The sequence below is a fragment of the Podarcis erhardii genome (genome assembly GCF_964252035.2).
Source record: "Podarcis erhardii genome assembly, chromosome: 4".
NCBI lineage: Eukaryota > Metazoa > Chordata > Lepidosauria > Squamata > Lacertidae > Podarcis > Podarcis erhardii.
Window position 1 is genome coordinate 69,304,797 of NC_138508.1, and position 27,776 is coordinate 69,332,572.

The 27,776-nt window shown below is 41.8% G+C and overlaps 1 protein-coding gene across 4 annotated transcripts in view; it reads right to left on the reverse strand.

Annotated features, from left to right (window-relative positions):
- FRMPD4 (FERM and PDZ domain containing 4) overlaps positions 1 to 27,776 on the reverse strand; it is a 198,023-nt gene that overhangs the window by 58,198 nt on the left and 112,049 nt on the right. For all 4 annotated transcript variants that reach the window (XM_081858658.1, XM_081858659.1, XM_081858660.1 and 1 more), the window contains exon 2: positions 17,271 to 17,384. In XM_081858658.1, coding sequence (XP_081714784.1) covers positions 17,271 to 17,384 — 114 coding nt within the window. The remainder of the gene's footprint in view (positions 1 to 17,270; positions 17,385 to 27,776) is intronic.

Genomic DNA, 27,776 nt, shown 5'->3' on the forward strand with positions numbered 1-27,776 from the left:
AAGCTGCCTTATACTGATTCAGACTATAGGTGATGGTAACTCCATCTGATCAGAAGGTTCTTGGAAGTGATTTGGCAATGATTCTAGAAAATAGGCTGTTATAAAATGTAAGTATTATAAAGAGCATTCATAATAGACACCAGCTATGTGTGAGAAGATGTTCAGGAGCAGTCACATCAATGGCATTCCACCCATCAGCCAGGAAACTCCCCAGAGCTATCTGGAAGACATCTGGATCAGTCAACTTCCAGGTGTGGAATATTCCTATATGTCAACAGAATGTTACCTGCCCATGACAAGGGGACAGTTGTAAAATCTCCCACTTTCAGGTCACCCTCTCTTCTTGCCTGGCTAACAAAACCAAATCCAAAGTGTGTCAGCATGAATACTGACATTCCCCAGGACTAAACGCGGGGTTGATCAGCACCATGTCCAAGGCAGCAATCTGTCCAGCTCACCCAACACAAATTACAAACATTCAGCCAGACAGGAAACCTGGAAAGAGTGATAGATGGACTTCTCATAGACTACCACAACCCCCTCCAAAACCCTATATCCTACCCTGATTTAAATTTTCTATTGTTAAATTTGTATAGTATTTAGATCTCTTTTCAAAGTCAACTTAGACCTTCCTGTTAAAGTATTAAAACCAGGAGGAATAAAATAGGAACACTGGAATAATGTGTTTGTTATGTATTTATCTCTCTACCTACAAACTAACATCACACAACAAACCATTAGTATTTGGCAGTCAAATAAGTACTGTGAAGTTAACATCTTCTGATCATTTAAGGAAAATGCCTACAGGGTGTAAAGCAAAGCAAAGCGAATTATCATGAGGACTCTTGTATGAATACTTTGTCTGCTCAATCAGCTAAAAAAATATTCATTTCTAAAAGTCAACTTCCCCTTTCCACAATTCTGCATTTATAATCTTCCTTTTCTGCCCTTTCTCTAGGAAGCTCAAGGTGGTGTAGATATGGAGTCGTCAGACAGTCTTACATCAAGGCAACAAATAGGCCCAGACTAGATTACATTCAAAATGGCTGCTTCGTTGTCAGGTGCCTCTCATGCCCTGGTTCCTGCATTTTCATCCTTACAGTGTTTTACTCAATATATATACTCAATATATAGGCTATATGACAACCACATCAGGTGAATGGGAAACTTCGCATCAAAGCAAGGGGAGGGGAATTCTGATTTTTTCCCCCTTTTCTGACAAAGTGTCAATTCTATTTGTTCATAAGCTTCTTCAGCGATTAAATCCTCTGAAGTTAGGTCATTTTATAGCGCTCTATAAGTAGAAGCCATCTGGATGAGCATATGGTAGAAATGTAATTAGAAAGGGGTGGGGAAAAGGATCTGTTTTTTGTTTTTTATATAAAGTCCATTTTCTTTTTAAAAATAAAGTCACATACAGCTTTTACATAAAATTGATCTTGGTCAAATCAATCATATACAAACATGCCAAAGGCTGCCTTGCCTTCCTCATACAAAATGTAGAACATCTAGACCTAAACACAAGAAAGCAGAAATACATCTACAAACCTGAACAGAGAAATGGTGCATAATGACTTATAACTGGGGACTTTGGTATTTGTTTTTTTTCTATATTGCAATTTCCCAGATACTTCTGAACCCCACATAAATGTAACTCATCTCTCTCTGGTGTATACTAGTGAAGTTGTTGTAGGGTGCCCAAGGCTGACGGAAGAACTCTTCAGTGAGTGAAGAGGTCCTTACGAAAGTAGGAATCTCGTCCTGTGAGTGGGAACGCCTTCCGTTACATCTCACACAATTTTTTTTGTATGGAAGCCACCCTGGCAAATTTAATTTGAAGGTTGGGATAAAAAATCCATTTAAACTTGAAGTTTCTATTCACAGAATGAAAATGTTGGATGCAGCCAATTATGTCGCCGAGTCAGCACACTTAGTAATCACTCTGAAAGGGCATCAAGGGAATCACTCTTAAGTTGTACAGGTGTACATGGGCATGTCCAGATCATATGTAGTACATACCTTCATGTGGAGTATTACTAAATTTGAAATTGTGTGAACACAAGCCTTTGAGGATTTTTCTCTATTCACATTACCGCTGATATGTGCTTATGCCATCTTCCTACGTTATTAGTCAACAAACTTATGCTTTAGAAAAGAAATTGGCCTGAGAAGAAAGAGACTGAGAGCTATTTTTTCACCTCATAAAAATGCATCAGTGAACCCGGTTGCAGAGTTTTAATGAAATGCAGTTTACAAGATAAAGCAGAGTAAAGTGGGCTGGAGAACTGAAAACACATGGTAAATTAATTGAGGTTGAAGGGCTCTGTACTAAAGTGGAATGAACAATTCTTGTTAGTTGTGTCTGTGACAGGTTTCATTCTAAGGGGAATGACAGCAACACATCTGCTTAAATTGAACCTCAGTCTACAAACAGAACTCCAATATGCCTTCAGGTGATGTTCTCGAACTTTTCTTCATCATGAAGAATAAGGCACTGATGTGTCTAATCTATCATGAAAAAACACCTGTAAGCCCAGCAAAACTGATATACATGCATACAGGCATGTGTGTTTGTGTGGTCTAGACATTAGAAGACTAGAGTACACAGTACTCAAATGCTTCTGAACAAAAGTTCCCAAACCAGTAGCATGTAATCAGAATGCTCTTAACATTTTTGCAGCGATCCCAGGCAAATTTACTCACTAGTCGCTTTAGCAACAAGAGAAGAGACGATTATCACACTTGACATTGCATGTAGACAAAGTTCAGGTTTTTAAAAATGCCAACTGCCTCAGCTGTGGGAGGGGCTGGTATGAATGAGAATAATGGGGAATTCTCCCTCCCCAAAGCTTCCGTAGAGAGGTTCTTCTCAGGCCTGCTCTGAAATGTCTAGTGCAGTTTGGCCCATAGATTGCTGTCAACAGAAAATCTAAACAGTTGTAATAAAGTAACTCTTATTTATTCCTCTCCTTAATGTCCATTCGCATATCAATTAAGTGCAGAGATAAACTCCAATAATAAATACATCTTACCGTATTTTTTGCTCTATAACACGCACCAGACCATAACACGCACGTAGTTTTTAGAGGAGGAAAACAAGAAAGAAAATATTCTAAACGAAATAGTGGATATATGATTTTTGTGGTTCATGCTGTGGCCACAGACATGTGATCTGACAGTGAGTTTGGAGTAGCCCAATGCAAAAATCCTGAGGATCCACGTGGATCCATGCTTTGTAACCACGGAGGAGGGAAGGAAGAGGAACCATGGATCCTCTGCTCACGACTGCAGCAGATCCCCCCCGCCACCCGCAGGCATTCGCTCCATAACACGCACAAACATTTACCCTTACTTTCTAGGAGGAAAAAAGTGAGTGTTATGGTGCAAAAAATACGGTATATATTTAACAAGACACAGAGATCACTGTGCTTAAAGACCTTTGCAAACATTAGCTCAGCAAATCTATAGGACAGGCCAGTATCCCCATATGAGGAGTTGCTTTAATGGATTTTGAAATGTATGCATTGCCTTCTTATTAATTTATGTTTCAACTATTGAGATACTGGAGGCTGATTGTTTATGATTTTAGGCATTGCAATATTTTTGTCAGTTTGATGTAAATTACCTGGAGTATATATGGGAAGGGGATATGCAAATAAAACTGGTGTTTGCATTATCAGATGGGATGCGGGTGGCGCTGTGGGTTAAACCACAGAGCATAGGTGTCAGGTCTGCCTCTAGATCCCAGCTCACAGAGGACCAACACCCGGTGGATATAATATACAAAGTCTTTATTGAAGTTTAGTTTCCATTTCAAGGCTCTGGGCGCGCAGACCCACGTCTCGACGCTAGACCGGCTAAGTCCCCTCTGACTCACTGCTCCTCCCACACCAGTTTAAGATCCTCGCCCGGCTCCACCTCCTACGCTGTTCTTTCCTTCGCTGGGTCTTTCTGCCCTCTGGGGTCTCCTCCTTCCTGGACTCTTCTGACGCTGACCCCCCTTGGTCTTCCCCTTCCTTCCGGCGGGCTTTAGGACCTGGCTCCCTACCCGGGCTCCCTGCTGTGCCGCTCGCCTGTACATTTAAACTTGGCGCGCGCGCCCAGCCGGTAACCTTCCTCCTGACCGTTTCCCCGCTTCCTGATGTGGGCGTGACCAAACCTGACTCCTCTCCTCCCGCTGGTGGTGAGAGCACTGGTCCCGATTCCTGGGACTCCCCCTCCCCACTGCGCTCTGGTGGGGAAGCTGGTCCTGATTTCCAACTGCTGCTCAGGGACTCCCCGCTGGCCCCTTCCTCCTGGGGCTTCCCCCCTGGAACCCCCCTCGCCCTGGCCATCGGCGCTCCCTTCTGTGAGTCCTCCGATTCGCTGGAGAGGCTTGTGGAATAACTCTTTCCACTGTCACTGCCTGCTCCCCCCTCATACTCCTCCTCCTCACTCTCCATTTGCTCCCCCTCCTGTGTCTCTCCTTCTGAACCCCTGACAATAGGACTTGCCAATCAGAAGGTCGGCGGTTCAAACCCCCACGACGGGGTGAGCTTCCATTGCTCAGTCCCTGCTCCTGCCAACCTAGCAGTTCGAAAGCATGTCAAAGTGCAAGTAGATAAATAGGTAAACGGCGTTTCCGTGCGCTGCACTGGTTCGCCAGAAATGGCTTAGTCATGCTGGCCACATGACCCGGAAGCTGATCCCTCAGCCAATAAAGCGAGATGAGCACCACAACCCCAGAGTCGGCCACGACTGGACCTAATGGTCAGGGGTCCCTTTACCTTTTGTATTATCAGAAGAGCGGGGATAATGGCTTGCCTAAGTGAGTTCACTGGTAAGTTTAGACCAGGGGTAGGCAAACTAGGGCCCGTGGGCTGGATGCAGCCCAATTGCCTTCTCAATCTGGCCCGTGGACGGTCCGGGAATCAGCATGTTTTTACATGAGTAGAATGTGTCCTTTTACTTAAAATGCATCTCAGTGTTATTTGTGGGGCATAGGAATTCATTCATTCCCCCCCCCAAATATAATCTGGCCCCCCACAAGGTCTGAGGGACGGTGGACCGCCCACGGCTGAAAAAGGTTGCTGACCCCTGGCTTAGACCCTTCTCTGCGTGTGTTTGTGTACACATGCATGTAACTGCTATGCAACTGAGGTTTCCAGCTTAGAATGTGAAAGGGAAAAGTCCAATGACATGCAAATAGGTGACCACACTCATTCATGCAAAGAGGCTTGTTGGACTGTAACCGTGTAAATGGCTTGGATATGCTGTACTGTGAAATGTCAGGAAATTACTACAGCCAATGCTGCTGTTTAGGCTCCAGGTGTTACTTGTGTATAACTTACTTCCCCTCCAGTCAGTTTTTCTTCTTTCCACTCCTTCCCTAACAGTTACTTCAAAATAATTGAACTGGAAGTAATGTGACATTTGGATCTTGACATTTACATTTGGGGTAATCAAGGAAGCATTGCAACTCTCTAATGAAACAAACAAAACAAGAAATGAGAGTAAGATAATTCAAGTTATTTCAGGGTTTGGGTTGAGTTCTTTTTTAAACAAACAAACAAAACCAACTTCTAAAGCAAAATATGCTACCCAACTGTTTTCCATTAAAATTGTGAAGCCTTCTCTTCCAACCTTTCTCAAAGTCAAAAGCAAATGGTTTTATTATATTGCATTTGGCAGAGAGCCACATTTCGGAGCTAGGAAAATCCTAAATAGACTGCATCAATTTTTGATACGGGCTGTGACAATGATATTTTGAGAATTATATTCCACTGGAGTCATCCGTACTGAGTAAACTTTTGAGCACTCAGGACTGGGAAGTCTAAAGTTCCAAATGTCTTAAAAATGTCATAAGTCCTGTGGATATGTAATGGCAAGAAACATCAGATCCTGAGGTGGAATGGGAGGAGCCCAGAGAATTGGAACTAGGTGACCTTGGGGAAGGTCCAAGCAGGATGAAGGAGGTGAGTCTGAAGAGGTGTTCAGTAGTCCAGGGAATGGAGAGCTGGATGCAGGAGAGGGACCAAGAAAGTTAGCAGAGGAATGTCCTTTTCCTGTGACACTGGAGACCTCCTGACAATGAGAAATCTCTTTTGGAGGAGGCAACTGAGAATAAATCTGATGAGCTGGTGCCACCTTTGCCTCTGTATCCAAGGACACAGAAACACCAGTGCTGGCATGAACAAACTTTGCAAACCCAGGCCACTTGAGGTATGCCCATTTGGTTGCCCAGTCCTGGGACAATGGCCACTTGTCATGCTAAATGCTGTGCCCACCCTGTCTTTTAAAAGAAAAGTACTGGGGTGTGTCACTTGTTGGATCAGTGTCTTAGTTTGCTCTTGGCCATGCATCTCTACCTGTTCTGCACTTGTTGCCCTGTGGAAACTGAGCTTTGCCTATGAACTGTTTTGATTAATGCATTAGGGCTTTTGGAAGCCGAGTCCAATTCTTCATCCAGCACTGAGGGCCAGGACACAAAAGAATAAAATGAAGTAATATAATTCTGATGGAATATGCACAAGATTTATGTATATTAACTTGTAGATTTTTGAATTGCATTTGGTGAAGTCCAAATGAAAATGAACAGCATAATTGGCAGAACAACACTTTTAATTAATAGTGACATATTTAAGTTGCTCAAGTTAAATAACATATTAATATCAGGAAATCTAATAATTTATTAATCCCCAATTAAATTAGCATGCCTCCTTATTAACCCTAATTTAACAGAAACTTTCTAATGTAATTGATCATGACCACCACCAAATGCATGCCATTTACTGAATTCAATCATAACTTTATGATAAAATATTTCTCAGAATTAGGGCCTCAATTCCAGAGTTCTTTAGCACTGGTTCATTGTACTTAGCAAAAAGTAGGAGATAGGAAAGCCCTATTCCATGAGCAGAAATCTATTCATGGTAGTTAGGATTAAAGCCAGAAAGTTTTGCTGTCATTTCCTCCTTCTGTGATGGCCAAATTACTGGTACCTGTGATGCTAAACATGTCAGCTTAAAAAAAACCAAAAAAACCAGCAACTGGGAATTAATTTTCAATTGGCACTGCAGCATGGGGGGGGGGGAGTTAATCCTTCTTTCCCCAGCTACAATGCAGATGAAAATTCTTATTCTTTGCTGCCTCCAATGAAATTATTATATAGTTGCAATATAATTGTGTTATCAATAAATAATCTGTGACCTTGAGAATACCGATATGTAACTCATTGCTTCATTTGTAATCACAGGTATAAGACTTTATACCTGTGACTTTATGCTAAGTCAAAGGATCTCTTAGCAACTAGGACCTTAAAACTTGCCTTACTGAGAAAATCCTGCAAACTTATCACTTAAGCAACTGTGCTTATCACCATGAATAATGAGCCCACAGTTCCATCACATGCAGCCCTTAAATTGTTATTCACAAAAGTAGGATTTTCTTACTTTCCTGCATATTGACAAAAGGTTTATAGTACCCATTCAAAGATAAAGCATAACCAAAATACACTGAAGTTGAGGCGCTGTTTTTTGTAGTTTCTACTTAAACTCTTCTGCATAGAAAAAAGGGAAAAGGCTACCATATGAGACCTAAACTCAAGTTACTAAGTAGAAGAATTGTTGCCTCAGCACAAATCTATACAAAGATGGGCCTCAGTAACCAAGGTAACAAGGTAAGTTCATGTAAACTTAGTATATAAATAAGGCAAACCTTTTGAATTTAGAAAAACAAACAGTAGTTAATAAAATACGCAAAACACACTTTCATCAAGGCAGGCAGAAGATATGATTACATTGGTTTAAGAAGCTATTACCCCCCCCCCAACAGTCTAGTTTATAAGCCAAACAAATTGAATAAAAAGTGAACCTGGAAGATAAAATCAGTATATTTAAACACACTTTTGCCAGCTCAGAGATTTCACTCTGTCACAGAATCCATAAATTTAGTTGGACAGTAATATCATTTTATGAAGCCGCATTTCATTTCATTTTCTTTTGTGAAAACCTTGACAAAATATTTGACAAAGAAAAGAACAGATTTTGCTTTCTCATTTCCATAGAAACTATGGCCCCCCAGGAATTAGCAGAATCCTTTTTGTCTTCAGACCACAAACTTGTCAGAAACGGAGAAAAAAGCATATCCCAAGCTCGCCTGAGAACTGGAGGGGGCAAACTGGGCAGTAGTAGGCTAAATGTTTTTACCCTTGCTTTGGAGCCCAGTTTGCTTTAAAAGAAGCATTTTGAGTGCATGACATAAGTAGGGCTTGCCAGTTGACCAGAAAAACCAACGGTATAAGATGTAGCACACCATCACTTCCTGAAAATGCTGCCTCCTAAATCTCAGTCAGATGACTGAGTAGATGTGTGTTCAAGTGCAGACTCAACAAAATCAGAAGCAGCTTATACAGTACAGACACAGGAAAACAGCCTTTCGGGGGGCTTCTTGGCAACCTGTTCATTGTTGTTGTTTTATTATTATTACACTTATTAATTGCCTTGTAAACCACCATAAATTACACATAAAAAAGTTTAAAACGTTAAAAACCACAAATGCATTTAAAACAAGATGAAAGCCCTAACACATGGAAACACGTGGTAAATACTGGTTTAGCCAGCTGGGGAAGCTTGTCAGGATAGTGGGTACCTGTTGTATCTCAACAGGAATGCTATTCCACAGAACTGGGGCATCCACACTAAAAGCCCTACTACAAGTTACTGTGGAGTTGGTTTCTGAGATCTTTGGAAGGAGGATTCTTCCGTAGTCTGCAGCAATCTACTGGGTGTATAAGGGATTAGGCCAGGCTTCCTCAACCTCGGCCCTCCAGAGACTACAATTCCCATCACCCCGACCACTGGTCCTGCTAGCTAGGGATCATGGGAGTTGTAGGCCAAAAACATCTGGAGGGCCAAGGTTGAGGAAGCCTGGATTAGACAGTCTGCTTATTGAACATTCATTCTGCTTCCTTTGCAGGGAGGTTAAATAACCATCTGCTTGTGTCCTGTAACCTGAATCTCATCCAAACTGGGGCTTATGGGTGTTCTGCCAGAATTTCTTGACATATCTTTAAACTTGAAAGTGTAAATAAAGGGGCATCCATTGAATGCCCCCTGTAGAAGTATGCTATCTTCTTATAGCAAAAAAAGGTCTGATCTTTTGAGGGAAGTGGGGTTGTTGCACAAGACCTCCCAATCAATGATTGTGCAACCAGAATTTGTCAGTATGTGATTTTCACCTCAAAATAGCAACCGCCTGGAAATGCCTTAAGTCCCTAGTCACATGCATTCTTTATAACGGGCTGAAGTGTCATCCTCATTTGCTTTTGGTGCTCTCAGGTTGCATCAGCTACTTTTGCCTACTGAGTTCTCTCCTTCCTAAATCCTTCCGGCCATTTCAACAATACCAATGTAATCTTCAGGTGAAATGAAAACAGTCCTAGCCATGCTGAAAGCACTTAATTTGCTTTCCAAATCATGATGCAAATGCTTTCTTCCCCTTCCTGGGGGTTGGACGAGAAGGGCAAGGAGAGAAGCAGAAGGAAGAACAATTAATCCTTTCTGTCAGTATAAGAGTGTGCAGCAATGTTTTGATCAGACACTCAGAGTCACAAAGTGAAGGAGTATTTGTGATTCATAGCAGGCAAATTCTCTGCAGCAAAATTAGCTATTCATCTCCATTCTTAAAGGAGCAAAACGGGTTGCAGCCAAACTGTGGGCCTCTACAGGCTGTTAAATCATTCTGAATGCTCTGAATGCACTGAGAACAGGCACCCGGTAGTGATTAGTTGTCAGTAATTGGTACTGCTGAGTTTTTAAAAATAGAGAGAGAGAGAGAGAGAGAGAGAGAGAGAGAGAGAGAGGATCCCATTATAAAATCCTGCATGAAAAAACCATCCTAAGCAGATGCAAGGATTTGTGTTTATTTTTAATGACTGCATTTTGAAGAGTTATTTGTTCATAAAATAAATCATGAGGCACAGAACAATCTTTGAAGCCAAGAAGCTAAGACAGCCATACTCACTAAGAATTCTTAAGGCAATTCTATTCAGGTTATCCTAGCACCACACCCAATATAACTAAGGTGCAGTTGGCATTGCTAGTATTGCCCCTTCTTTTTATTTCTTGGCCAATAGTGTGTGGTTGATTAGTCTGAGGAAGTACAATACACAACCTTCAGAAGAGAAGACCTATCACTTCTTTAGTTGGTATCAGTCAAACATAGATTGCATGAAGTGTAGCTGTTGTGGCAGAAACAAGTTCTATCCTCCACTAGGCTGCACCAGTTCAAAATGCAGGTGGGAGATTGCATTTTAAATGCCCCTGTCTTGTTCCCTGGTCTCCAGCTACAACATATTTTACCTCTCAAAAGAAATACAGTACTTTCAAAACCCGATATTTGAGAAATGAAGTTTGCACTTCAGTATCAAACCAATCCAAGCCACTATGGTTCTCACATATGCTGCTGTGCTCTTAAAACTCCTTTTATTTTTGGGCCTCCTATATGGCTTTCTGTTACACTTATATCAGCAGCAAGTATAATCTGTCCCAGAGCATAACTAGGGAAGGAGAAAGAGGGGGCATCTGCCCTAGCAGGCTCTTGGAATTCAAAACAGCGTGCAATATATTCACAGTGGTTAAAATAGTGTTTAATTATGTAGGTCAGGGTCAGCAATTATTTTATCTGGACAGGCAGAAGGTGGCAGCATACAAACCTGGATATGTTAATTGACTTGTTACTGCTGCTCCTATTTGTGCAATTGTGTAAACTTCCAAAACGCCAATAAAATATTGCTGATGCACTGAATTTCTTGTCCAAACATTTATAGCCCATTTTACTGCTTTTACTTTAATAAGATTGCAGGTGTACTTCCTTTTTAACTTGAAAGAAAATTGCTGGGTTTTTTCCCCTTGACCATTTCTTCCCATAAATAAATGAGAAACTACATTTCTGCAGCTGCCTTTCGATGGTGGCAAAATGGCTTTTTGGCAGAGCTGTCATCCATCATATTGTAACACACTGCATTTAGCAACTACTATTTATAGTGTGTCTGATGCCAAAGCAATTTTTCAGAGCATGCACTGACTTGAGAAATGTTATTGTACAAATCCATTGGTCCAAACGTGCATTGGAAATTACCTGTAGCTCAGATTTATTTTATGTAAAATAATGGTTTCCCTTCATTGGGGTCACTTAATATAGTTATGTTTTCTAGGGGCAAATCACTAAGATTCTAGGATAACAAAACAGAACACAACTAAGACTGACAGAAATATATTTAGTCCACCGTGACCAATTCAAGTGCTATTTCCTTTTTGCAGAATCACATCCTGGTAGCTGAAAGAAAGAAAGAAAGAAAGGAAGGAAGGAAGGAAGGAAGGAAGGAAGGAAGGATGGATGGATGGATCACAATAGCGATTTTGAAAAAAGGAAACCATGCTTCCAGTCCTGACAAAATCTTGGTACTTGAAAAGTGGAATAAAAATCCCAAAGCAGATTAGTCAAACTACAATGTGCATGTGCAGAGTGGACACAATAAGCAAAGCAGGCTCTTATAGGGGCTCTCCTTATCTTCCTCTTCCCCAAACATGTTACCTCCAGGTTTCCTGTGTCTTGGCAAGCTAGTTACTGTAAGACTTTTCCATTCATCACACATTATGGCATCCAACAGAATGCTTCTCCCCCAGACTCCCAGCTGCTTTCACCAAATTGGGATCTTTCCCACCTTGGATCATGGCAAGTTTAGAGCTCCAGTTGCCCCTTCCCCCTCCTATGGCTGCTGCAACAATCCCATATGTCTGCCGGCCTTTCTTACATTTTTATCGTTAACACGCAGATAGACACACTTGCACCTCAGTTATTTATTCATGGTTTGCATGTTTATATCTGCACACACACATCGCACCCCTCTGCATTAGGCCAAGGAGCATCAAAGCAGGAGAAACGGTGATATCAGCAGGAAAGGAGACACCTGACATACCAGAACACCCAGGAGAGAAACAGGGTTTCTGCCAGTTTTCCAAAACCCCATACCTCATCATCACAGCCCCCTAGATTCTGTTGCTCCTCTCCCTCTATACTGCAGGTATAACTTCAAAAGGCTTCAAAATGTCATGTGCCAGCATTTTTTGTTGTTGTTTAGTCGTTTAGTCATGTCCGACTCTTCGTGACCCCGTGGACCAGAGCATGCCAAGCACTCCTGTCTTCCATTGCCTCCTGCAGTTTGGTCAAACTCATGCTGGTAGCTTCGAGAACACTATCCAACCATCTCGTCCTCTGTCGTTCCCTTCTCCTTGTGCCCTCAATCTTTCCCAACATCAGGGTCTTTTCCAGGGAGTCTTCTCTTCTCATGAGATGGCCAAAGTATTGGAGCCTCCAGCTTCAGGATCTGTCCTTCCAGTGAGCACTCAGGGCTGATTTCCTTAAGAATGAAGAGGTTTGATCTTTTTGCAGTCCATGGGACTCTCAAGAGTCTCCTCCAGCACCATAATTCAAAAGCATCAATTCTTCAGTGACCAACCTTCTTTATGGCCCAGCTCTCACTTCCATACATCACTACTGGGAAAACCATAGCTTTAACTATACAGACCTTTGTCGGCAAGGTGATGTCTCTGCTTTTTAAGATGCTGTCTAGGGTTGTCATTGCTTTTATGCCAAGAAGCAGGTGTATTTTAATTTCGTGACTGCTGTCACCATCTGCAGTGATCATGGAGCCCAAGAAAGTAAAATATCTCACTGCCTCCATTTCTTCCCCTTCTATTTGCCAGAAGGTGATGGGACCAGTGGCCATGTTCTTCGTTTTTTTGATGTTGCGCTTCAGATCATATTTTGCGCTCTCCTCTTTCACCCTCATTAAGAGGTCCTTTAATTCCTCCTCACTTTCTGCCATCAAAGTTGTGTCATCTGCATATCTGAGGTTGTTGATATTTCTTCCGGCAATCTTAATTCCGGCTTGGGTGTCATCCAGCCCAGCCTTTCCCATGATGAATTCTGAATATAAGTTAAATAAGCGGGGAGACAATATACAGCCTTGACGTACTCCTTTCCCAATTTTGAACCAATCAGTTGTTCCATATCCAGTTCTAACTGTAGTTTCTTGTCCCACATAGAGATTTCTCAGGAGACAGAGGAGATGATCAGGCACTCCCATTTATTTAAGAACTGGCATTAGGCATGCAGTATTTTGGTACCAGTGAGGTTTGGTCCAAGTAAGAACTGTGCAGGCATGCAGATACTACATGCATATGGGGAAGAGCAATTCAGATGTAATGCCAGATGTGTGGAGGTCACTTACACAGGTAACACTTTTTGGCAGATTCCATCAGGCTTTTCACACATTTAAATCAGCTTTCAGTGACCTGAATGCACAGGCAAACTGACCCTGATGGATACAGTGCTTCATCCTCTTGCGTATGTGCTTAAGAACAATGAAGGCAATAGACTTAACCACACCTCATAGGGCATAAGGGCGTACTCCAAGCAAAACATACAGTTAGCATAATATACAGCAAATTCTTTCTCTCTCTCTCTTATACACACACACACACACACACACACACACACACAATATTGGATTCCTCATATGCATTTATTTTCACGATTGGTGGCTTTATTGTTCTTCTGAACTATATTGAGGCACAAACATTATTACTGTGCATATTTCCTGTGTCCAAAAATAAAACACAAACCTTGATTTTAATTATGGGGAAATGATTAAGCCCTAAGGAAGCACATCTACATTTTTGTCTGCCTTGTTCCTATTTGTAATCCCTGCTAATTACTTCCCTTGTCAGAAAAATATTCTCTGAAGTCCTAAGACACAGGAGAAACACTTCAGTTCCTTTCATTTTGTATGAAACGGGTTGGATGAAGTTAGGTGCATTTGTGGCTTATTGACTGATGAAACCCAAAGAGCACTCACTAATAGTTCCTTATCATCCTGGATAATTTATGGGTTAATTGCAGCAAATTAGTTGCTCCTCAAGGTTGACCAGAGATATTTTGCCACCTGGAGAAAAGGATAAGCTGGTGCCCCTTTCTGCATTCCTCATATTGAAGCCAGCTGGCAGCTTAATCTTATTACAGCACTGGTAATGGGACAGAACCCTCTCCCTGTATGCCACCCCCTCTCCGTGGGGAGTCCACAGAGCAGGCTTTGAGGGGTCAGGATGCATCAGAAGAGGAGAGGGTAAGTTCTGATGAGCAGACAAAAACCTTTGTACTCGCAGAAGCATTTCATTGAATACTGCCCAATATGGCTTTCATTAAATATTCTAAATCTCCACATTCACTTTGAAGTTATATTCACTCATCTGCATTACTGAATGATCAACAGCTGTATGAGTTTACTGACACCACAAATATTATTTGAAGTGAGCTGAGGTTATATGAAAGCACTGTGCATCTCTGGAATTTCCCCAGAATTATGTAATGACACAGAACGGAAAGCATCCAAGTTTTCTATAAATCATGTTGCTCTGATCTCACCAAGACAGAGGCATCTTCTAAACTGCATCTGTGAGGCTTTTGTTTAACTTTTCTAGCCTGTAAATTTTTAACTATTAGCTTGCAGAGATCTGCACAGTAACTGACATGATGTGGGCAAAGTATGTTTAAAGGGTAAAGGGACCCCTGACCGTTAGGTCCAGTCGTGGATGACTCTGGGGTTGCAGCACTCATCTCGCTTTACTGGCCGAGGGAACTGGTGTACAGTTTCTGGGATAGGTGGGCAGCATGACTAAGCCGCTTCTGACGAACCAGAGCAGCGCACGGAAACGCCATTTACCTTCCCGCCGGAGCGGTACCTATTTATCTACTTGCACTTTGTGCTTTCGAACTGCTAGGATGTCAGGAGCAGGGACCGAACAATGGGAGCTCACCCCATCGTGGGGATTCGAACCACCGACCTTCTGATCAGCAAGCCCTAGGCTCTGTAGTTTAACCCACAGTGCCACCCGCACTGTTTAGCAATCTCTAATATATATATATATATATATATAGATATAGATATAGATATATATAGATATACACACACACACACACACACACTCTGAAGGTATAAAATATTCTAAGAAAATTACTGCATAGAAAGTTCATTCCTTATTAAGCATGTAGTATTTGTTTGTTTATTTACAATCAAAGTATTCGCAAAGGATGCACATTCCCTTCAAACATCATTCAGAACAACACTGGGTCTTTAAAAGAATTGTACCGCCCATGTAAAGAAGCCTCAGGGACATTCAGGATTACAGGTGTTAAGTAACAACTGGGAGTATCCCTGATTCTGTGATCAAGACAAAAAGCAGCAAAAATATATAAAAAATTCAAGCAGAATAAACATTTGGGCCTGATATTAGGAAAAGCAGGCAATGTATAATGCATGCCCAATAAAATATATGAAAGCAACACAGCCTCAGAGCTGGAAACTATAAGTAGATGGGAGTCAAAAACCTTGACCTTCTCATTTGTTCACTATTGATCTCGAAGCATAAATTGATGAGTATGTTTGTGAGCCTCTGTGTTGAATACTGTAGGTGTTATTAGTAGTTAGGGAGCATCGCCTACCAGTGACATGCCATTAATAATATAAATGATGGAGTTTGGCTCTCTCAGAGCCAAGGAAAGCTGCATTCACAATAAAGAAAAACAAAACAAAACTCATTTGGTTGCATCTGCTTGGGTAATTGCATGGCTTCTTCAAGGTGCTTAAAGAAATACAAGGCAGACGCAACTAAAGAGCAAAAGGAAGCATTGTAACAAATGCACTACTTTATTACAATTCAGTTCTTTGGGCTATATATGAAATTAAATTCTATCACTGTGAGTCCCAGTGCAGAGAAATGAAGGCTGTTGTGTCTGAGAGTTTCAGTACCCAACATAGAAGCTTTTGCGTACTCATCTGCATGGCTAGAGAATTTAATCCAAATTTTAGACTCATATGAACTGCCATTACTGGTAACAAACCACTGTATCCTTTTCATAATACTGTTGTGAGTTTGGGGCAGGTGTAGGCTGTATGCCTGAGTCCCTTCTAATTCCTAAACGGCCTCGGTCCTCACTGGGGTTGCGGCGGTAATCTTCATAGAAAGGAGGGGGAGAGAGAAAGAGGAAAAAAGATCAGGCTAAGTTCAAATTGAAAGCCAGGCGGAATAGCTCTGTCTTACAGGCCCTGTGGAAGGAAGTTAAATCCTGCAGGGACCTGGTCTCATGGGACAGAGCATTCCTCCAAGTCGGAGCCATCACTGAGAAGGCCCTGGCCCTGTTGGAGGATAATCTGACTTCCTTAGGGCCCAGGACCTCTAAACTGTGATTATTCATTGACCTTAAGGTCCTCTGCGGGGCATACCAGGAGAGGCAGTCCCGTAAATACGAGGGCCCTAAGCCACAAAGGCTTTGTAGCTATGTAAGGGGTAAACTACAATGCCCAGGATTCTTTTTTTGGGGGGGAGGGGGAGGAATGCACTTTAAATGAGCTTTAAATATATCATGCACATGCAGCCTTAGAGCTCACTCTCAGTGGATTGGTATTAAGGTATGTTTGGGCTTTTGATGCACCTGAGAAAGCAGAAGTACAGCAACAAAGCACGTACAGCCCCGCCCCCCCCAGCATTTGTATGTCCCTCAATGTACATCCACTAGGAACGGAGACCTCAAAAAGGAGATGAAACAACACACATTTCTTCCTTTTTATTGTCCCTGTTCTGGAACACCTTCTTCTTTTTTCCCTTTCAGCTGAATGCTTTGAGTAGAGACCTCTTTTACATTCAGAGTGCTGAATATATGGCCTTGGCCAATTAACTGTATTTCAGACATTACCTCTGCACCCCGGGACCTTCAAATCAGAAACGCTTATTTGAAAACAAGGAGCACTCAGGCACACAATGGAGACCAGCAAAGCTAAAATGTAACATGCTGCATGCTTGGTTAATGAATTCAACAAGCCTACACCTTGTCTGAAGCCTTGCATATTTGCTCAGGAACAACCTGACATAGGCACAATGGACATAGGAAGAAAAGTAGCTGTGTTATATTGGTGAGAATGCACTAACTTCAGATGAACAAACTAAAAGAAAATATGTTTGACATGTTTTAAATATCCAGATTTCAAACACTGAGATGCTGTTGTTTTTCACAATACACATGTAAGACTCTTCGTGGAAGATGCTGCATACAGTTCATGTTAACATATAACCTATTGGCTAACAAATTTGCAGCTAGCACATAGCATAGCATACTTAGGTTTGAACTCTACACTTCAGTCTGCATACAAAACTCATCAAGCAGCAACCTACTTGAAGTAGTCTCTCCCATCTCTGTTTGCCGTCATCTCCCATCCATAGGAAGATCCCTGGTTCAAGGTCCAGGTTCCTGAAGGGGGAGGCCAGCCTGAAGACTTGGTTCTGTGGCTAAAAACAAATGAAAATCATTAGTATTTCAAAATGAGCCTGATCCATTCAATCCAACAGTGACTTTTCTGTATTTCTGAGTGCAAGTGAATTCATGTTAAATCCTATTATATGTGTGGAATTGTGACATAAGCCAGTGATAATTAATATAACCATAACACACTTTAGGACCTAGATGTTTAGATGCACTTTGTTGAATAATCATCGGACTCCTTGTTTTATTAAAATCTAGATTTACTTTGACTTTGGCAGACCAAATTGAACTTTCCAACTAGCTTTTCACCTGTGACCTTAAAGAGAGGCTGTTTCAAGAAGACTCTTTAGGGAGGTTCATATAACCACCCTTGCATATTAACAATGGAAACTGTGTGAAGGGGCCTTACATACATACCAATGCACATAAACAGGTTTCCTGCATGGAGGATCAGTGTGCACCTACTACCCTTTCACACAGCTGCCAAATGCATGGCTGGTGCATATGCCACCATAAGTGTTAGAGTAGCTGGTATGACCCCCAAGACCCACTCATGGGCGCCTTCAACCATTGGGAAGGTTGTATGAACCTCTTCCATGTTGTGCACACATGATAAGAAATAGACCTAAACTGGGTTTGGGGAAATACATAATGCGAAGTAAGGACCACTCAGCTTTTTCCCCAGTCAATGTCGTACTGAGTGCCCTCATGCTTTCCAAGTATTAGTCACCTTAGACCATTTCCTGAAGAATGAAAGGATGAATAATTCATGAATAGATTCATCATAGTACACGCCGTAGGAGCACGGTTCCACAAAAGAGCCTTTGCCCTTCAAAAAAGGTGTCATGGTTGCTGAAAATCTCAACGGTGGGGGGGAGTGCTCTTGAGCTCAGGTCCCACTGCAGGTTTCCCAGTGGTTGGCCACTGTGAGAACAGGATGCTGGGCTAGATGGGCCATTTGCCACATCCAGAAGACTCTTCCTACGTCCTTATGGCATTGACCCATTTCTAAGGTGCTACTAAAATACATATGGCAAAATCTTAACTGCAGTGTCAATTTAATCTGGATGTGCTCAGTGCAGAAGAAAAGCAGAGAAAGACAAAAATAACTGAGCCGAACTGGATACCCTCCTGATCATCTTCTTTTTTTAAAAAAAAGAAAAAAGCAACAGAAATTATTTAAACACAAACATAATTTATCTTCACTCTTCACATCCGTAATTATTAGTTACTTTACAGGGATTTATTTTGCGTTTCCCATTGCTGGATATAAACAGTAGCAGGATTATGTTATAATCTCCTTTGAAAGCAATCCTTCAAACGTCAAAGTGCACCACTCAGAGGCTGTAAAATGTGCGCAACAACTCTCTGTGTTGTATGCCAGTGTTTACAATGCTGTTGTATACTTAAACTAAAAGAAGCAAAATTACTCATGTAGTACCCTAGAAGTCTCCATACACATTAATGGCATAGCTTCTAGAAGAGAGGCTATTGCTGACTGCTTTGCATGCAGAAAATCCCACGCTCAATTCCTGGTGTTTCCAGGTAGGGCTGGGAGATAATCCTGCATGAAACCCTGGACAGCTGCTGCCAGTCTGTGTTGACAGTACTGAGCTAAATGGGCCAACACAGACTGAGGTCAGTCAAAAGGAAGCATAGCTAAAACTACAGAATTCACCAGCACGAAGATGTAGCGATGACCGTCAAGTTGGATGACTTGAAAAGAGAACTAAACAAATTCACAGAGGTCAAGTCTATCAATGGCTTCTAGGCACGACTGCTGCATATTAACTGCACGATCAGAAGCAGTAACCTCTAAGGGCAGTTGTTGTGGTATGTGATTTCTGAACTGCTCTGAGATTTTAAATTAAGGCTGGCATATGCATGAGTTTAAATCAATAAAATCCTAGGTATGTTTACTCAGATGTTTCATTGTGACTGAGGAGTTGGGCAGAGCAACCCAAGTCACCTTTTGGCCAGGATGGGAAAGGGGGCTGGGTTGAATGAAGGTGTCCCTCCATCTAGCTCTTCCAGTTAAACCAGTTTCCTACTGGCTGACAACAACAGACTGATGAAATTCTCAGTCCATCAGTGTGGCAACTCCCCCTACTACCAGCAGTACCCAGCAGAAGGCCCTGAAACAGGGCATTTCAAATTCTGCAAGGACTGAGCCACCTTTCCATCTATTGGATCCTGAGCTAGTCTTACTGCCACTGCACAATGGCATCCAGAACAAAACAGCCCTGATAACTATGCCCGATAGCTCTGTAAAAGCCACACTGGCAGGGAGGGGAAAACTGCATCTTAAGCCTGTTTAGTGCTGAAAGCTAAGAAGCTGACCTTTGTGACAAAGCTGTTTATGACACCATCTGATATAAAAAAGGACTCCAATCTTAGTATACACTGCTCAAAAAGGAGGAGTGAAAATTTAAGGCAAACAAAAATATGGCAGCAGTAAAAGAAAACTCTCTCATCCCGTGAGGTGAGATGCAAAGAAACGGTTAAAGATATAAAACACTGAAAAATGGCATTGTTTCTGTGGCAAACAAGGAGAACTCACTCCTAAATCTGCTTTCATCACATGCTTTGATGTGTTATATTTTCTCCATGTAATCTTCAGGTTTGATCCGACCATTAATATTTACAATCGTATCAATTATGAAATAGATTCAAGCACTCAAAACTATGACAGTAGTAGTGATTGCCACTGAAAATGTTCTTGTATGAAGGAAGAAATAAAAGATATGCTGAAAACTATGCTGCAGATGAACAAAAAAAATACATTTCATGTGCATTTAAATTAATACACCTTTAATATGCTTCTCTGTTCTTGTTTGTTTGTTTGTTCTTGCTATAACTGCATTTCAGATAAAGATGGCTTTAATATGGACGTACAGATCACCTTATAAAGAAGGAATAACAAACAGCACGACAACATTTACAATGTTCATTCCAGCATCATACACAGCATGGTACAAAGTACTGTTTTTCACAGTTGCTCACATTTTAGCAGATTTTAGCAGCTTGCCCCCCAGAGTTCTTCCCTGAGGAACAAGGATTGATTTCCACTGAAAACATATATGCCAAAGCTGTAGGACAGCAGTTCTCAAACTTTTTGAGACCACTTGGAAATTGTTGAGGGTTTCAGTAGACCACTTAATAAACTTATTTTTGTTCTACAAATCAAAGCAGTATGCAACACATATTTTAATAAGCAGTTTTGACTTTCTAATGTGATGGATATGTTTGTTGTCAGTGTCGGCCTTAACATTAGGCAGAGCAAAGTAGCTACCTCAAGCAGCAAATCTGAGGGGGGATGGCAGAGAATAATGGCATCCCAGAATAATATTAGAGTTGTGTGTGCCGTGTGACCTGATGATATTCCCTAAGCTAGCCTGCTGCCCTCAGGTTGTGGCAGATATCTTCAGAACGGGATTTCTCTGTATGAAGTTTACAATGCATTTAACTGAAACACTTCTCTGATGTGTCTAGATCCAGCCTGGATTAGGAGGGGAGGACACCATCTTGTCCACGGGTAGACAAACTGTCAGACTGAGTTGTGATTACATTGAATATACAGCGGATGTAAATATGCCTATGTTGACTTCAATTAAAGTTAATTTTCCTTACTGAATTGTTATTAAGCAGGCTAGTTCATGGTTGTTGTTGTTGTTTAAAAAAAGAGATAGTCTTTGAACAAAAGCATTCCCCCCCCCCTTTCAAAACATACCAAGATATCTGCCCCACTTAGTTTTCAAAACTATGGTCCTGCTAATAAAAAGAGAAAAGAAGATGATGACGACAAGGGGAGAAAAAATAAGATCTACTCTAATTATACAACACATACACACAGCTGTAACATCTTGTCATTGCTCTGCGCCAGCACCCCCTTGAATTTGCTGCCTGAGGCAGCCACTTCACTCCGTCTAATGATAGGGCTGGCCCTGACATACTGAGTAATTCAGAGTCTGTTTGTCCTCAAATTGCTTCTCAAATTCTTCCCCATTTAGTGCTGAGTTATCCCACTTTGCTGATAATATTAGGAACCGATAAGAACAGTATCCTTATGAAAATGAGCAGGCTTCTTGTTTTTGACCTGCTCTGAAATGTGAGCTTGAACATGCTCTAGAAGTGGGAGGGGGGGTTCCCCCCTTACTTTCCTTGGGACTTAAGAATTTCAGAAATAAAAAGTATTCTCCCTGCTACTGATATCCGAAAAAGATTTTCTAGCTATTTTCTTGGTAGCATATTGACTAGAAAACAGGAGTTGTTACATGATGGATATACATACTGTAGGAAAGCATTCATCTCATGAAGCTTAGGAAAGCTTATGACAAACTACAAATGTTTATCAGCTTGTACTGCTGTGACTTGGGTTTCTTGGAAATCATAGGCTTTCTAAAAAAAAAAAAAAAGGTACTAAGAGTTAAAAAACAACTCTCATTTTTAAAGCCCCTTGTCATAAACACAAGTCCCAAGATTCTTAATGGACTCAACACAGAGTCTAATAGACCCTCAGATCCCCTTATGAAACTACAGTTCTAATAATAATAATAATTTATTATTTATACCCCGCCCATCTGGCTGAGTTTCCCCAGCCACTCTGGGCGGCTTCCAATCAAGTGTTAAAAACAATACAGCATTAAATATTAAAAACTTCCCTAAACAGGGTTGCCTTCAGATGTCTTTTAAAAGTAAGATAATTGCTTATTGCCTTCACATCTGAAGGGAGGGCGTTTCACAGGGCGGGTGCCACTACTGAGAAGGCCCTCTGTCTGGTTCCCGGTAACCTCACTTCTCGCAATGAGGGAACTGCCAGAAGGCCCTCGGCGCTGGATCTCAGTGTCCGGGCTCAATGATGGGGGTGGAGACGCTCCTTCAGGTATACAGGGCCGAGGCCGTTTAGGGCTTTAAAGGTCAGCACCAACACTTTGAATTGTGCTCGGAAACGTACTGGGAGCCAATCTCTCAGGACCGGTTTTATGTGGTCTCAGCGGCCACTCCCAGTCACCAGTCTAGCTGCCGCATTCTGGATTAATTGCAGTTTCCGGGTCACCTTCAAAGGTAGCCCCACATAGAGCGCATTGCAGTAGTCCAAGGGGGAGATAACTAGAGCATGCACCACTCTGGCAAGACAGTCCGCAGGCAGGTAGGGTCTCAGCCTGCGTACCAAATGGAGCTGGTAGACAGCCGCCCTGGACACAGAATTAACTTGCGCTTCCATGGATAGCTGTGAGTCCAAATGACTCCCAGGCTGCGCACTTGGTCCTTCAGGGGCACAGTTACCCCATTCAGGACCAGGGAGTCCCCCACACCTGCCCACCCCCTGTCCCCCCAAAACAGTACTTCTGTCTTGTCAGGATTCAATCTCAATCTGTTAGTAGCCATCCATCCTCCAACCGCCTCCAGGTTCCCTGGCTAAAGAAAAATACGGATAATCTGTAAGTCTGTAATATCATTAACCCCTCAGGTGCCAAAGCACTTTTTATTCAGAAGTTCTTGTAAGGAAAGGAAATATTATTTATAGAGTTCAAAAATTCAAATGCTTTTTTAAAAACAAAAACAAACAAACAAAAATGCTGTTAAAATCATACTTCACCTCTGAGGCAGTCTTTTGACACCCTTATTTGCTGTTTAGCTGAGAATGTAGAAGAAAATATTGTAGGGGGAGTGGAGGGCTAAAATCAGTATGTGACAAATGGGTACTGCAGAAACTGCCCTATTTTCAAGCTGATGGGAAAAGCTTTGAATGATGCACCATAAGGAGTATTAATCTTAAACAGCTCATTCTCTTTTCCTTTTGAGGAATGGGAAAGTTAGCAGGCTCTTTGCACCTCTGCAGGAAGAACTACAAGCTAAAATATTCCTTCAGGCACCAAAACAGGTCATTTTCACTTTTACATATAGCAGAATGATTTACTGTACAAAGCCAGGGATACATTTGCTTTGTTATTGTTTCCAGCACTGTAAGAACTTAGGGAGGAATGTGAGGGAAGAAATGGAAGCTCTCAGACCAACTAAATGCATAAGGTGCCCGGAGCTCCTGTAAATCTGCACAAGGTGGAGAATGCATAAGGCAGGTCAGGTTGAGAAGAAAAAAGACAAAACCATTTTTATTTACTTTTTCTTGGAAAAACGACCTTGTAATAAATTTTGAGGGGGGCAGGGGAATGAAATGAAATGTGGAGGGCTTCAGAATTGGCTGCTATCTCAGGCTGTCCTGTGGTGATTTTGATTTAAACAAAATAATTGTGCTTATTAAATGAGTCACTACTGTGGAGCTATGAGCTTTTACTGATTGCCGCTGATGATCTGCTGGGAAGCTACGTTGTTTATTTATTTGTTAATTTACTGAGCTGGGCATAACTCTTTGAACCTGGAAGGCATTATATAAATGCTAAGCGTTATTTTGTATTTAGAACTTGCGCAGAACCTCTGGAGTGTTCAAAGTGATTTTGGGTACATTATTTCAGCTGTTCTCTTACCACCTCCCTGTAAGGTAGGCCTGCATTATTATTCCCATACCACAGAATATTAGCCTTCCCCAACCTTGTGTTTCAAGAGGCTGTTGGACCACACATCCTATCTCAGCCAGGCTGGATGGGGATTAAAAGAACTGGAGTAACACAACATGTGAGGAACGCTGCCATTGTGACTGCTTTGTACTGAAAGATCTCTCAGCTATAATTTGGGCACAACACTACAGGGTTGTTGTTTTTTCTGTCTTATGCAATTTCCAGATATCATGTATTACCAGGGGAGGGGGGAAATGATTTCATAATAGACTTCCATCAGCCTAACCAATGAGCCTTCACAACAGAGGCCAGATGTTCCTACCAGTGAACTATATTGGGGGGGAACCTGTGGCGCAATGGGTCAGTGTAACTGGCTGTTAACCAGAAGGTTGTTGGTTTGAGCCCACCCAGGAACAGCTGCAGGCAAGATTTCTGCATTGCTAGGGGTTGCACTAGATGATCCTTGGGGTGCCTTCCAACTCTACAATTCTATGATTCTGTTTCGCAGACCGAATCTTATTTCTGCCATGGTCACTTGGAGCACAGTTCTTCAATCTTGGTTCCCCATATGCTGTCAAACTACAACTTCCACCATCCCAGGCCAGCTTAGCCAATGATCAGGGGTGATGGGAACTGTAGTCCAACAACATCTTTGGCCCCAGGGTTGAAGAAAGCCGACTTAGATAATTTGTTCAGTCAGATATTAATGCAATGCTATTGACAGCAGCGAACAAAAAACACAAAAAAAACCCACCCTTACAAAAAATATATTAAAATCCATCATTGACCCCAAAATGTGCCAGTTCAGGAACTGCATCATACACAGAAGGTGGATTTTTAAAAAATCAAAAAGAGCTTGCAGGTGCATAGCAATTTCACTTTCCATCATTCTCTGTAAACAAATGCCGCTATTACTTATCTGAACACATGTCAAATGGTTTGCAAGATGCATTTCACATTTTCCAGTGAGTGTTAATTTGTTTCTCTTATCCTCTACAATTATTGTCTTAATTGCAGATGGCTATTCATAAAATGCGAAGGAGTTTTAAGGATTCTGAACATTCTTTCATCTTTGAAGACTATAGAAGGCTCCCCACCATGCCTGTCCCATTGACAGTCCTAGTCGCATTAAGTGTATTGTGGTGCACCTGAGAGTAAGGTGCCACACAGAAATGCAATGCAATAAAGGTATGTGGAAACAGCCAAGAAATGAAAAACAAGAGAACCAAGTTTCCCTCTGTCTTATCTTTAAGTGAAACTTTTTTTTCTAGAAATATGCTATAAAAAGGGGGATATGCTTAATGGCAAAATACCTGTATTTAAATGCAGGCTTGTCCCAATCATGGGTATAAAAAGGTAAAGGGACCCCTGACCATTAGGTCCATTCGTGGCTGACTCTGGGGTTGCGGCGCTCATCTCGCTTTATTGGCCGAGGGAGCCAGCATACAGCTTCCGGGTCATGTGGCCAGCATGACTAAGCCGCTTCTGGCGAACCAGAGCAGCGCATGGAAGTGCCATTTACCTTCCCGCTGGAGCGGTACCTATTTATCTACTTGCACTTTGACGTGCTTTTGAACTGCTAGGTTGGCAGGAGCAAGGACCGAGCAACGGGAGCTCACCCCGTTGCGGGATTCGAACCACCAACCTTCTGATCGGAAAGTCCTAGGCTCTGTGGTTTAACCCACAGTGCCACCACCAGTCCCATGGGTATATCGGGGTCAAAATACAAAATGGGCACAAGATAGGCGTATGTGTCCTGAATTCCTTCCCCTTGTATCCTGGTCCCCCCACTGCCATCTATCCCCTAAGATATTCTTACTCCAGTAACCAGATGTGACCCTAGGCAAAAGGGGGAAGTGGCCTGGAGTCAGTATGGAGGGGAGACAGTCATGGTATAAGGAGGATTCAACACAGCTACCTGATTTCCTGTTTTGTACTTTATATCAGTACCCTCAGTTTGAAACCTTCAGTTTAGATACCTGGCTGAAGGATATTTGCATTTGATGATATGATTGGCCCACAGAGAGCCCCTGGTGTTGTAATACATTAGTCTTTTCTGCAATTAAATTCCCATTAGCAATTATGGCATTCCACTACAATAAGAACCTTTTGGCTGTGCATATGAATAACCCTTGACTCCCCCCCCCAAAAAAAAAATCAAATGAAAAATGGTAAGTTATCTAGTCTTGTAGGTTGTGCCCATCCAGCTAGAATTAATATGAAGAGCCACACTAAGTGCACACAGCAAGGAGAAAATAATTAACATATGTACTCTTGAGCGCCATTCATGTCATAATGCCATAACGCCACATAACAGAAAATACAAACACACAGCAGATTCTGAACGCTGTATCAGAAATACAGCAAAAGCCTTGTGATTATACACACAGCAACACAAAAATAACCACCCAAAAGCTGGCAAGGGAGCAGCATTAAATACACAAATCAATGGGGGCCTAATTATCAGAGAAATGTGTAAGGATTTTAACACAAAGGCCTTTTTCCAGTAAGAAGTAAGGAGTAAATGTTCATGTATTCTAGAAACAATCAAAAACTTGAGAATGCTTGAGAGTTCATGATTTGGAGGAACTAAAAAGATACACAAACACATATTTATCAGAGTTAATAAGAGGAAGATCAGTCCCTTACTCTCTACTGAAGACACTATGGAGGGAGATAAATTGTTCAAGCTCCTTTCTCACTACTAAGAAAGCCAGTGGAACAGTTTGCTAAGGAAGCAAACATCTGTCATGGTAGCTACTGTGCAACTTGGGGAAAAGCCTCAGGAAATACACATGTACTGAACTTGAAAATAGCCTGCTACTACTACTACGACAAAAAAAAATCAAACTTGCAAGGTATTGAGAGAATGCTCCATGGTACAATCATAATTTACAGTACTAAACAAAAGCCTTGTTATTTAATCTGAAAGCAGAGATTCTTATTGCAGATAGCAGTTATATACACAAGAAGAGTTAGACAAATAAAGGCTTATTCCTGGCAGAATGACACATGTCCCCTCATATCAGTTTACCAAAAAACAAAACCCCTACTCCAGGCATTTCTTCCAATTACCTCTTCACTTTCGGTATGATTTCCCTTTCCAGGGTTCTGTGAGACAAACATTTTAACAGTTCGGCTCATGCTGTGAGTTGTCTGTGCTCACCTTCAAAATCTTAGACTGTGGTGGCAGAAGCCAACATTAATAATTCATTTCTATAAATAAATGAAAAATTAATAGCCAGTCTAGTATTCCAGGATAGCCACTTAAAGACCTGGAGCTACACCACAGTATCATCACAACCCCCCAAAGTATACAAAGTGGTTTATTTGTGAAACAAGTAATGCTCACAGGATTTATGTCCAGCCAATGTTTCAGTATATACATTAGGAGTCTGATCCTATCAGTCCCTTGCATGCATCATTTAGCTATGAGCTGTTCTCTCCTACAGGGAAATAAAATCGATGAAGCCTTGCCAAGGGAAGTCAAGGTTGGTGGAAGAAAATACCCAGGGGTGGAGCGGTGACACTGAATAGGGAGGGGTGCAGCGGGTGGCTCGAGCAGACCCTTTGAAACTACTGAAAAATAGGTCTACTTGTTGACAACAGAATGTAAAAGTTTGAAACAGGATTTACTTCCAAAAAGGTTTGTAAATAGCCTGGGAAAATGTGTTTTGAATTTGCTATTTTTAATCAAAACATAGTTATTTAGGAGAAAGCAGTTTTAGGCCAGGATCCAAGAAGGAATAGCAATTTTACAATATACGCCCCCTTCCCCTTTTAAAGAGCTACCTTTGCAAAAGCATCCCCCTAACTCATAGCTCACTTGGTTAGAGCATGGTGCTGATAACGCCAAGGTTGAGGGTTCGATCCCAGAATGGGGCAGCTGCATATTCCTGCATT